Source organism: Brachypodium distachyon, chromosome 1 (genome assembly GCF_000005505.3).
Source record: "Brachypodium distachyon strain Bd21 chromosome 1, Brachypodium_distachyon_v3.0, whole genome shotgun sequence".
Classification (NCBI taxonomy): domain Eukaryota; kingdom Viridiplantae; phylum Streptophyta; class Magnoliopsida; order Poales; family Poaceae; genus Brachypodium; species Brachypodium distachyon.
In genome coordinates this window covers 25,046,718-25,060,037 of record NC_016131.3, presented here as the reverse complement: position 1 = coordinate 25,060,037, position 13,320 = coordinate 25,046,718, and the positions used below count along the sequence as shown (strand labels likewise).

The window sequence follows — 13,320 nt, the reverse complement described above, 5'->3', positions numbered from 1 at the left end:
CAACCAAAGAAAAGCCATTGGAATTGTGACCTGTGATGGCAAGTTCCACTAACAATGTCTGAGTAAAAGGATCATTGACATAAGAATTGACAACTTCCTGCAACCAGACAGGTTGAGCAACAGACACAGCTTGTAAAGCAAAGAGATGACCAACTCTTGACAAGGCATCAGCGGGAGTATTATCAGAGTCTTTGTTTTATTGAAACTTATATTGCAGGCCAATCAATTAGCCATAGCCTTCTTCTGCAGATCAGTGTGGAGCACCTGATCATCCAAATTACAGAGACTCTTGTGGTCAGTCTTAATAAGGAATGGACCTCGCTGCAAATATGCCCTCCAGCGATCCACGGCCATCATGATAGCCATAAATTCCTTCTCATAGATGGGCAATTTCTTGTTGTTGTTGCCGAGAGATTTACGGAAATAGGCAACTGGATGACCCTGTTGTAACAGGACAGCCCCAATACCATCTGCACATGCATCAGTTTCAAGAACAAATGGCATGGAAAAGTCAGGAAGGACCAGGACAGGAGTAGTAGACATGGCCTGTTTAAGAGCATCAAAGGCATGTTGAGCCTGTTCTGTCCATACAAAAGCTTTATGCTGTTGCAGCAAATTAGTTAATGGTTTTGCCAGAATACCATAATGTTTGACAAATTTTCTATAGTATCCTGTAAGGCCCAAGAAACCCCTCAACTCAATGACTGAAGTGGGAGTGGGCCAGTGCAGCATGGCTTGAGTTTTTGCAGGATCAGTTGCCACCCCCTTATCAGAAATAATATGGCCAAGATATTCCAATTGAGATGCTGCAAAGTGGCACTTACTCAGTTTAGAAAACAATTGATGTTTTTGTAACAAGTGAAAAACTATTTGGAGATGCTTCACATGGTCAGGCAGTGACTTGCTATAGACCAAGATATCATCCATGAATACTAGCACAAACTTCTTGATGTGGTCAGCAAACACAGAGTTCATAAGGCATTGAAAAGTTGCTGGCGCATTAGTAAGACCAAAGGGCATTACTCTAAACTGGAAATGTCCATGATAGGTCTTAAAAGCACTTTTGTCTTCATCTCTCTCTAGTATTCTAATCTGATGATAGCCACTACGCAGATCCAGTTTACAGAAGAACTTGGTAGCAGCTAATTCATCCAATAATTCATCAATGACAAGCATGGGAAACTTGTTTTTAATAGTGGCAGCATTCAACCGTCTATAATCCACACAAAATCACCAGGTACCATCCTTCTTCTTCACAAGTAACACTGGAGAAACAAATGGGCTGACACTTGCTGTAATAATACCAGCTTGGATACTTGCCTTTCAATCTCATCCTTCTGAAGAGGAGAGTATCTATATGGTCTAGAATTTACTGGAGTGGTATCAAGGAAACAAAGTGATGGCATGATCAAACACCCTGGAAGGAGGTAAAGATGTTGGTGTTTGGAAGACATCCTGAAACTGATCCAGAAATGTTTGAACAACTGCAGGAATATGACCAGGATGTACTATATCATTAGTGTCTAACAGCAGTAGCCCACAAATCATTGCTCTTGTGAAGCTTGATCACTTGATCCAAGGAAATCTCAGACAACTGTTGTTGAGTAACAGGCAATACTCACTGCAGCCTAATGGTCTTGCCCTCGTGACTGAATTCTAGCCATTTGTCCACCCAACTACAGTTCATAGGACTGAATTGTTGCAGCCAATCCATTCCCAGCACAGCAACATATCCACCCATATCCAGCACATGCATGTCATGGCTAAAAGTATGTCCCTCTGGCCTGCCAGGGCAGACTTTCTGGCCTGCACTTCTTGCCGAGAAATTGCCAGGGTTTTCATCTGCCTTTTCTGTACCTTTTCCCTGTCCTATCATCATCATCATTCATTATAACATGGCACGTTTCGTGTTGTAATAGATACTGGAGAAAATATCACAAAACCACAACCGTTACGTCCATCTTATCACTTAACCACAACTTCTGGAATTTTTATCCGAAAACCACAACCTCCTAATTGCCTTCGGCTTCTCTTAACAGCAAAACTGACGTTCCTGGCCCACCTGTAAGTGCTGACTGGATGATGACGGGGCAGCCGGCTGGTTTATTTGGGGTTGGACCTGGTTCGACCGAACCAGTCCATTCCCCTCCTTCCCCGCTCTCTCTCTCTCTCTCTCTCTCTCTCTCTCTCTCTCTCTCGCTCTCTCAGGAAAGGCGACAGAGTAGGCGACGACGATGGGTGGGGCGATGGCGGGCGTGCTGCCAGAGATCGGCAGCGGCAATGTCGATATACTAGAGCGACTACGGCGACGGGGTTTGGTAAGATCCGTCGATCTCTTTCTCTTGTCTCGCATCTTGGGGTCGGTTGATTTGTTCGCGATGGTACGTGCTTGCGAGGAAGGGTTGGGGGATTTGGATGATCGACGTTTTTTTTTGGTGATTTTCGTTGCGGATTTAGGTGGATTGCATTTGTGGGAAGAAGATTAAGAAGATTAGGATTTAGGTGGATTGCATTTGCGGATTTAGGTGAATTGCATTTCTGAAGTCAGATCCAGGCCCAGGGCCCAAAAAATAGAAGATTAAGAATTGGTGCATACAACCATTGTTTTTCAAGATCTGACATTTTTCTTAAGTGTTGCACTTGATTAAGATGTGAGTTGAAAGCATCAAAACAAATCAGGTTGTTGTGTTGGCATGCAGATGTCTCAGTTGTGATATATTTTCAAGTGCTTTCCAAATGTGACAAACAAATTGACCAAGAGCGCAAAATAAGTGACATTGCGTGTGCATAAAAGCTTTGCAAGACAACAATGAAGACACAACTTAACAATTAGTTGTACATACAGACATTTGATCTGCATAAAAGCAGTGCGAGACACAATGAAGCAAATTTGAGGGAGATATGCAGAGCTAAGAATACATATGTAGAGCTGATCGTTTCATCCTGCAGAGCAGAAATACGCTTCGTTCGATCTTGCTCGTTCGTTTGAGCTAAGAAATAAGTTTAACCTGCACATGAAAGCAAACACACGAGAAATTGAGTGCGAGCGAGCCGTTCTAATTTAAATGGTCCATTCAAACCTATGCTACGAAGTACTAGTATGAGCATGATAAATCATTCAAACCTATGCTACTCAGTACTAGTATGAGCATGATAAACTTATAGACACACACGCGTGACTTAATATTTGAAACCAACTGTACGTGAACCGACACACCACAGATAACTAGCACTAGCTAGTAGTGTACGGTACTGTATCTAGCAGTTAAACTAAAGCAAAGAAAATGGAATTAGGAGAATAATCGGGGCCAGGGCAGGTACGTACCTCACACCCTTTCCGCTGCAGCTTCTTTAGTGTGCTGTCATCTTCAGAAATCTGAGGCATACCATGCAATTCAAGATTATAGAGGGACAGAAGGTGCATCAATCCTTGGGGAAGCTTGATCATCTTCGAGAACCACAAAAGTTGCAGGCGGGAGAGCTTTGGCATTGTCCCAACCTCCATCGTCCACTCCTCCGTGGAGAACTTACCAAGTTGCAACCTTTGCAGGCGAGGAAACCCTTTGGCAGAGCAGGTCATGGTTTGGCCTTGATAACCCTCCAAAACGAGCAATACAAGACATGGAAGCTTCTCCAGGATCGGCATCGGGTCTTGTTCAATCACATTAGCATCTAGACGAACACTCTGTAGGCTTTGTGGGAACTTATCAGGCAGCTTATCTAGCACATCAAACTGACCCAAAAAAATATAAACCAGGTGGGGCATGTTTGCAAATATGTTTACCATCCCTGCAGGCATGGGACCCAAGTAAATACAGAGTCCTGTTAGTTGCTTCATCTGGCCCACGAAAATCACCATGTCATGATACCAGTTTGTGCCAACCAGTGTACGATATAAGTGAAAGGTCTGTAGCTTATTCTGCTGCTGTCGACGCAGACTCCATGCGGGTGGTGGTGGAGAAAACAAATTTCTCCCCAGGAAAGCATGCCTTAGAGATGGGATATCCCACAAGGAGTTTGGCACCACCGAGTCCAATTCTGTTCCACTTAGATCTATGGTCTGCAAGTAAAGGAGTTGTCCAATTGATGAAGGGAGTGTCACGCCTTCACCATTTAACAACCCAAGGTATCTTAGGTGAATGCACCTACCAATCACTCTAGAGAAACCTTCCAGTCTGGAATCTTCAATGCGGAGGACTCTCAGGAATCTCAGCTTAGGAAGGGACACTGATGAGAGTTTAAAGCAAAGTAGAGTTCGGACATTAGGTGCCCCAGGTGAAATCTCGTCACTCAAATTTTGAAAACAAGAACGGTAAGATATAAGTTTATCCGAGGACGATGCACCAAATTGGCCTACAATTTTTTTAGAGTACATCCACATGTCAGCAACAAACCACACATATATAAAGAGATATTCAAACAGAAAATAGACCACTCTAATACAAACACATCATGATAGGAAGACAGACCGGTAGTTTTGTCAATGACATCAAGAAAACCATCTTCCCTTGCTTGTTCTATGCACCAGTCACGTAAGATGTCATGAATCCATATACTAACCTGTCCAAGTTCTCTGGTTTCGCTAGCAATTTGGACCAAGCTTCTCTGAACCAACTCGGTCAGATACTTGCATGCTGTTTCTTCTAGCTTATAATTTGGTGTGTATGGAATGAAGCTTTCAGCTATCCATAGATTAATAAGATCAGCCACATCTATTTCATAATCCTCAGGAAAAGCAGCAAGATAGAGGAAACAAGACCTTAAATAATGGTTCGGCAGGTCCTTGTAGCTGCGAGCTAGTATGTTTCGCATCATGTGCCCATCTTTGGTTGACGGCCAATCAAAAAGTATGCTGGACCATGCTTGCCTATTTAGAGTTTTTGATAGATAACCCCCCAAAACTGCAAGTGCAAGTGGTAATCCATCACATTTCTTTGCAAGGTTTCTCCCAAGTTTTTCAAACTCATCCACATCAAGTATGACAGACCTCTTGTATGATGGTAAAGCTTTACTGCTGAAAAGTTTCCAGCTTTTCTCTTCATCTAACTTCTTCAAAGGATGAACATGGGTTGGCATTTGAACATGATTTGCGACATCTTCTTTTCTTGTGGTTAACAACACTCTACTACCATTGGCTGCATCCGGAAAGGCTTTACCTTTTCTGTTTAACTGCTCCCATGTATCTGTTTCCCACACATCATCAAGAACTACCAAGTATTTGTTTTCCAACAGAAAATCATGGATCTCCTTTCCCACCTCATGCTCAAGCATTTGATTAAGTGACTCATATTTCTTCCCTGTTATTTGTTTCATAATATCCTTTAGTAATTCAATGCCCTTGAATGTTTGAGACACAGTCACCCAAGCAATTGTGTCAAAGTGCTCTTTGACCCTAGATGAAGTGTATATTTTTCTGGCAAGTGTTGTCTTTCCGGCCCCACCCATGGCGACTATGGAGACAGCACTAAGCATGCTCTTGTTAGTATCAACTAACTTATCCACTAATTCTTTGTGCTCATCCTCAAACCCAACCATGACAACATCATCTTGAGAGTGTTGCTGCATAACACCGAAATCTTGTGGAAACTCATGCTCAACTAAACCAGTATTATCCAGATCAATTTTCATTTTTTCTGCACCTACAAAAATCTCATCCAGCTTCCTTTTAATGCGTTGGATCTCAACACCAACTTTACGAAGGGCAACCAAGTCACTTGGTAAGGGAGCATACCTTGAAATGGCACCCATGAATCCCTTCTTGAGCCTGTTCCTCTTCTTCATGTAATCTGCAGCTTCGATGACATTCTGAGCCTCATAAGCTGCATCTCTGATCTGGCTCACCAAGACAGCAACTCTTGCGTTTCTTGATCTCCATTTCGTGTCAGCATCTTTGAGGTAGGCCTGCAGCCGCATCAGCTCATCTTTCAAGAAGGACACTTCAAGGGTGCCCACGCTTCCAAGCACGGTGCTAACAGCAGACTCGGCCATGGCTCCTTGCTTCTGCCCCCTCACACTGAATTAATACGCTTGATCAGACTGGATCAGCAAGAATTAGTCAGCCTTGTGAGTTTTGACTGAGTAATGCGTCTCCTAGAATCTCCCTTCAACTTACAACTCCAGTACCATTAGCCATGGCTGGCCTGATGGGAGCAACAAACGAGAACAACATGATTAACACTTGTACTGAAGAGGAAAAGGGAGAAAAGGGAAAAAGGGAAAGGGACTCACCGATGGGAGGCTGGAGAAACTGGCGGCGGCGTACAAGGATCGACGGCGGCGAGCGTGGTATGGATTGAGGGCACAACAAGGATGTATTGTGATTTTTGAGTCAAAGCTCAGGAGGAGGCAATTCCCCTTTACAGAGTTGGAAGCTCAGCTTCAAAGTACAGCGTACAAACTACCCTGCCTGCACCTTCTACCAGCGACTTGCAACCTGCAAGCCATAGGTACCGGCAGATGGTCCAGTCCATAAATCTAAAACTATATCTGGTCTTGTGCAAGTTGGTGTTTCTTTAGGAGTGGTAGCTAGCTAGCAATAGATAGGACGTAAGCAGGTTGGTAAAGTTGTTCACATCATCTACGAATAGTATTACATACAACTATTTCATTTCCAATGGGTTCACATCATCAATTGCTTGCAGTTCTGGACTATCTCTTACTTAAATGAAACAGACAGTTAAGTTGTGATTAGGTCACGGTATTTGCCTATAAAATGTATCCACCAAGACCGGATTTTGTACCTCCAATATGTGAGAGCACATCTCTTGCATTGCAGGGAGGCAGTAAAGGGAGTTTGACTTGTGAGTTCTAACTTGTAACTAAAACAAAAATGGTTGCAGTGCCATGTCTTCGTATATACATATGATTGAATTTGTACCAAGAGTTGTTTGATAACACTGAGCATATGAAACATTTCTTTAGACAGAGGTTAAGAACCGGTGGACCTCATGTGCTGCAGTATTAATTTATTTAAGTACCACCCACTACATTAGAAATAGACCTATAGTTAGTAATATTAAGTAGTCTAGCCGGCCGGCATGAGGAGACCGAGGAGAGGACAAATACACAGAGGTTGGCATGTGTTCAAATCACTAAACGACAACTATCTCGCCGGCCTCCCTTGCTATCCGGCAATATCAAATCTCAATAATTCTTGTCGTAAGCATACATAGTATTTACTTACAAGCCACACATGTTATGCCAAAGAGTACCAATGGCCGAGACAGTAGCTCAAAATTTCCAAGGACACAATTATTCAAGTAGTAAGGTAATACTAATACATAGCCATAACAAAAGACAGCATATATGCAATAATAGATTGAAGTACTCCCTCCGGTCCATAATAAGTCGCCGGTCGGGGGAGAGAGACGGTCGCCAATCGGGGCAGAGGCGGACGGCGAGTTCCTGACGTCTGCTGAACCCTGACGAGACGAGGCTGGGGCGAGTCCCTGACCTAGCACTAGCAGGCGGCGAGGCGGGGCAAGCGGGCGCGGATAAGGCGAGGCTGGGTGGAGGCGGGCAGCGGGCCTAGGCAGCCAGCAGCACCGTGGCCGGCGTCCGGTGGCGGCGCTCTCTCTCCATGGCTCTGTCGACCTCTCTGTCGATTTTTTTTAGGGGATCTCTCGATTAGTTTGCCGTGCGTTCTTTGGACCCTGGGCTGGCAGACTGGGCTAGGCTGTTTGGCCCAGGCTGGTAGGCCGCGGCCCCAGCCCAAATCGTTCTTCTTTCGTCGGGCGATTTTCCTCTCGTTCGCGTCTGTGTCTCCCCCTCGTCTCTTGCCGGCACTCGGGCTGCTTCAAGGGGTCGACCTGGTTGACTGCCCGGCCTTGGTGGGTCGGAGCTAGGGTTGAGATCGGAAGCGTTTTCTGCAATCGTGATGGCGGAATTGTCCTGGATGGATGGGCGGCATGAAGGGATCTGGGTCTATGCCAGATATTGATCTCCTAAAGAAACTGGGAGGAGAAGGATAAGCAATATGGCGACTGGATGTTGGTGGACACGAACTGGAATAGAGCAAAACTGCAGCGCTCTGGTCCGAATTTTGGCAGCTCGCGTGCATGCAGGGCCGGCTAGGGGCAGTACGCGTGGCGGCCGCGGCGGTGGACGTGAACAGGCTGCAAAGCAAGACCATAAGAGCCGTAAACGTACTTCGGGTGACGCCTCTCTGGAGTCGAGCCCGTCAAAGATTGCGTCACCCCCAGGACGCTATCTGGAATACCAGCCAAAGGAGGTTGACAATGGTGCAAAGAAGAAGCAGGAGCTGACCCTGGATGGGGAGAACAATATGAAGCTGATGATCCCTCCACCACCACCCAAGTATACACCGCCTAGGGATAAGAAGCGGGTGAAGAAGGGAGAAATACATCTGAGATGGATGCAAGTACAAGCAGTCAGGCGGCCTCCTCGTCGGAAGACCGCCGTGCCCAATGAGTATCTTTGCTTGGAACTGCCGTGGTTTGGGCAAGCCCGCGACAGTTCGAGAACTTCGCGATTTCGCGAGGGAGCATGCCCCTTTGATCCTCTGTGTGGTGGAAACCCAACTACAGAAGGATAGAGTTGAGAGTTTAGCTGGAACTTTTGGTTATGATAATGTTTTTGCTGTTAGTAGTTCAGGCCGTAGTGGTGGTATCGGTTTGTTCTGGAACAATGCAAAAAAATTAGAAATTTTACCTTATTCACAGTACCATATTGATGCGGTGGTGAAGGAAGGAGATTTTGAACCGTGGCGTCTCACGTGTGTTTACGGCGAGGCCCAGGTCAAAGAGCGGCACAATACTTGGGACATGCTCAAGTTTATCCGCTTGTCAGTTGATTTACCCTGGCTCTGTTTGGGGGATTTCAACGAAGTTTTACACTGCGATGAACATGTCGGTGTCAATGAGCGCTCCCATGCTCAGATCCGGTAGTTCAGGGAAGCGGTGGATGTTTGCGGCCTTCAGGACATTGGTTACATTGGGGTGCCGTGGACTTTCGAGAAGCGGGTGGCAGGAGGCTCCTTCTGTCGTGTCTGCCTCGACAGAGCGTTGGTGTCGCCGGCTTGGTCAGTCAGGTTCCCGGATGCGAGCCTGTGTCACTTGACGGCTTCGACCTCGGATCATAGTCCGATCCTGCTGCGGGCGTCGCCAATGCAGCGGAGAGGAAAAACAGAAAAGGCCTCTATTCAGGTATGAGATTATGTGGGAAACTCACGACAATTTTGCTCCTATGTTCTCTCAGGCTTGGTCTTTGGATGGGGCGTCGTCGACAATGCCAGAACTCAGTGAGAAGCTTAAGAGGATGGCGAGTTCTCTTGAGTCATGGGGAATTAATACCTTCGGACACGTCTGAAAGGAGATACACAAGCTCAATAAGGAACTCGAGGAGTTTCGTGCTGATCCCAATCGCCAGGGGCCTTCGCATGCGGAGCTAAAAACTGTTGAGCGACTTAATGAGCTGTACCATTGCGAAGATATTATGTGGTGCCAGAGATCACGAATCCAGTGGCTCTCAGAGGGTGACAAGAACACAAATTTTTTTCACCAGCGGGCGAGGAGGAGGAGACGTAAAAATAAAATCACAAAGCTTGCTCGACCGGATGGAGTGAGGACCGAGTGCCTGATTGAACTGGGACAACTTACAAACCATTTTTTGGGGGATCTGTTCACGTCTGAGGGTACTCAAAATATGGAGGTAGTACTTGATCAGGTGCCAAGGAAAGTAACGAATGACATGAATATGGACCTTATAGCGCCTTTTAGTGTGCAAGTCAAGATGGCGCTCTTCCAGATGTTTCCTACGAAGGCGCTAGGGCCAGACGGCTTCCCGGCACACTTCTTCCAACGCCACTGGGATGTGTGTGGGGAGGAGATAACCGCGGCGGTCCTGCGCGTGCTGAGTGGGCAGGATGATCCAGCCTGCATAAATAAGACATTTATAGTCTTAATTCCGAAAGTGGCGACGCCAGTCGAGCTGGGCCAGTTTCGGCCCATTAGCCTCTGTAACGTCATCTACAAGATTGCTTCTAAGGTTCTTGCAAATCGGCTGAAAGTGATCTTGCCAGAAATTATTTCGGAGGAACAGTCTGCCTTTGTTCCCGGGAGACTTATCATTGACAATATTATTACGGCTTATGAATGCCTCCACTTCATGAAGCGTAATAAGGCGAAGAAACACCAGACGTGTGCTCTGAAACTTGATATGAAGAAGGCATACGATAGAGTGGAATGATGCTACGTCAAAGAAATTATGTTCAAGTTGGGGTTCCACAGGCGTTGGGTGGAGATGGTCATGCGACTTGTGAGCTCAGTTTCCTTCTCGGTGCTGTTTAATGGAACTCCACTCGAAGAATTCTGACCTAGCCGTGGTCTACGGCAAGGGGATCCGATCTCATCGTACTTGTTTCTATTAGCAGCAGAGGGCCTCTCGTGCCTCTTAAAATCCTTTCAGTCATCTGGTCTCAATGGTATTAAAGTGGCTCGCTCCACCTCGGATGTGAACCACCTGCTCTTTGCGGATGATAGCCTATTGTTTATTAAAGCAAGTCCCACGGGTGCGGCGGAAGCATAGCATGCTCTAGATCTCTATTGCGGTGCTTCGGGCCAGAGGATCAACATGAATAAGTCCTCAATATTCTTCAGCAAACGGTGTCCGGAAGATACAAGGCAGGAGATTAAAAATATTCTGCAGGTCCAACAGGAAACTCTCAATGAGAAATATCTTGGCATGCCCTCCGACGTTGGCCGGTCAGCGAATGGAGCTTTCAAATATCTAAAGGACAGGGTGTGGAACCGTGTCCAAGGATGGATGGAGCAGACGCTATCGGCAGGAGGAAAGGAGGTACTCCTGAAGTCAGTGGCACAAGCTGTCCCTACCTACTTGATGTCCTGCTTCAAACTGCCCATAGGCTTGTGCTTGCACTTGGAGTCTCTGATGCGAAAATTTTGGTGGGGATGTAAGGCTGGTGCTCGCAAGACCGCCTGGGTCTCATGGAGCACGATGACCAGACCCAAGTTCGATGGCGGTCTTGGATTTCAGGACATGGAGCTTTTCAACCTGGCCTTGTTGGCGCGGCAGGCCTGGCGGATCCTCCAGGAGCCAAACTCCCTAAGTGCGCGCATGCTCAGGTCGATCTACTTCCCGGACGGCAACTTCCTAGAGGCGCCGGTCGGTAACCACCCTTCCCAAGTATGGCGATCCATTGTCGAAGGGCGTGATATGCTGAAGCAGGGGCTCATTCGTCGCATCGGCGATGGTGCTACCACTCACGCGTGGAACCAGAACTGGCTCCCGCGGTCGTCCCGCCTGTGGCCAACGGCCTGCCCGAGTGCTGATCCTCCTATCCAGGTTAGCGACTTCATTGACAGTACTTCCACATCCTGGGACGTGGGGAAGCTCGAGAAGTTTTTTCTCCCGATGGACACTGAAGTTATCAGATCAATTCCCCTCTCCACTCGATGCCAAGATGGTGTTTGGGCCTGGCACTTTGAGAAGAACGGAGTGTTCACGGTACGGTCAGCTTACCGGCTGTTTGTCCACACGAAGAACGTCCAAGAAGATTGGCTAGAGGGTCGCCCGAGCACATCAAATTCTGAGGCTGAGGGCAAGCAATGGACAACTCTCTGGAAGGTGAAAGTCCCTTCCAAAATCCGAGTGTTTCTTTGGAGATTGGCGCAACAATCTTTACCTACTGGGGATCCGTTGGCGCACTGTCATATGGCTGAGAATAGCAGGTGTGCGATCTGTGGTGAGGGCGACTCTTGGCGTCACTCGCTCCTTTCGTGTACAATGGCACGATGTGTTTGGTATCTCGTTGACGAACACGTCACCGAGCATATGGCTGCTACTGAAGAGCCATCGGCAAGCAATGGTTGTTTGCAATGATGGGCTCATTGGAGCATGATGAGTTTACCAAGATGGATGTCACGTTATGGGCAATCTGGCATGCGCAGAGGAAGGCGATCCACGAGAATACCTTCCAGAGTCCACTCTCTACTTTCGCCTTTGTGGAGCGATTTATTGAGGAAATCTCGCCAGTTGCGGCGTCTGCCCCTCCTCGCCAGAGGTCACGACAGCCTGCTCCGCGTTGGCTGCCCCCTCCATCGGGCTGTACAAAGATCAATGTTGATGCGGCGGTGGCAAAGATAGCTAATATGGGCGCCGTCGCCGCGGTGGCACGCGATGAGGCGGGCGTCTACCAAGGTGCTTCGGCGGTCACTTATCCAGGGATCACCGATCCAGCGACCCTCGAAGCTATAGCGTGCCGTGAAGCGCGGGCCCTGGCAGCGGATCTCGGAGTATGACGCCTGATGCATGGTGGGTTCGGACTGCCTGGAAGTGATCAAGGCAATTCACGGCAGGAATTTGGGGCCTTTTGCTCATGTTATCAGTGATATCAAGTTTTTGTCCAAGTCTTTTTCTTCTTGCAGTTATCGTCATGAAGGTAGGAGCTCCAATTCGGATGCTCATAGTCTAGCTAGAGGTTCTTCCTCCCTTGAGTCTGGGCGTTATGTGTGGTTTGGCCGGCCACCTGACGGGTTTGCTATACCTGTCGAAGTTATCCTTTAAATAAAGCAAGTTTTTGCCCTAAAAAAAGATATTGGTTAGCGCTGACGGATACCAGCTGCCCGTAAGTGTTAGTGGAGTGTCTTTTTCTTTGCGAGGACCCACCAGTGTTAAGATCCTGCCCTAAATGCAGTAAATCACTAGTACATGGTTCAGTTGGAGACTGTCTCGTGTTATGGGGCTTTTGTCCGCAGATCGTGTGTGTTATCCCGGCAAAGTCAGTGGAGTCATTCGTGGAGAGACAACGAAGAGCAGGGTTTGAGGTGAGGTCTTGCGACATCGTGTCATCGCCCCATGTGGACCATTACCGGAGCAACCCAGGGCTCTATACCTCTCAGCTGACCAACTTCTTGGAGGACTGTGTGCTGAGCCAACGCGAGGACTCTTCGCGGTCATCGCCGCCTGCATAGGATTTTCTTTGCAGGAGAATACAAACATATTTGTCCCTGGTGATCCATTGAAATGTACCAGGATCATATGGGATTAATTATACATCTGACCCATTTCCTTTTGTTTTTCTGGTCTCTCGTGGGTTAGCTTTAGGAGGCATAATTGTAAAAAAGAAGCAAAATTGTGGCTTACCGACTGACGAGTTACCTTGCACCAACCATTCATTTGTCTGGACGAGAGATATGTTTGTTTCTTGGCACATACTTGATGACTGGTTACTGGTTTTCTGTGTGTTTTTCTTCCTTTTATTCAGTCGTTAGAACTAACTGCCCGTGCCACGATCCGGTGATCCCGCGCCATCCCACAGCCGAGTCATGGGGCATAAGCAAA

At 47.2% G+C, this 13,320-nt stretch overlaps 1 protein-coding gene across 2 annotated transcripts; it reads right to left on the bottom strand.

Moving 5' to 3' along the window:
• Window positions 1–2,757: 2,757 nt before the first annotated feature.
• LOC100841897 (probable disease resistance protein RF9) lies at window positions 2,758–7,631 on the bottom strand. Of its 2 annotated transcripts, none has more exons than XM_010241008.3 (4): window positions 6,229–7,631; window positions 4,470–6,140; window positions 3,326–4,353; window positions 2,758–3,008 (listed from the first exon to the last, which is right to left on the bottom strand). In XM_010241008.3, exons 2-4 carry the CDS (start codon window positions 5,986–5,988, stop codon window positions 2,991–2,993), a joined length of 2,565 nt encoding a protein of 854 aa, XP_010239310.1. In that variant the 5' UTR covers window positions 5,989–6,140; window positions 6,229–7,631; the 3' UTR covers window positions 2,758–2,990. The 2 variants fall into 2 exon arrangements, with proteins under 2 accessions (XP_010239310.1, XP_010239315.1); XM_010241013.3 differs by lacking the exon at window positions 6,229–7,631 and having other exon boundaries at window positions 4,470–5,639; window positions 5,732–5,874.
• Window positions 7,632–13,320: the final 5,689 nt, after the last annotated feature.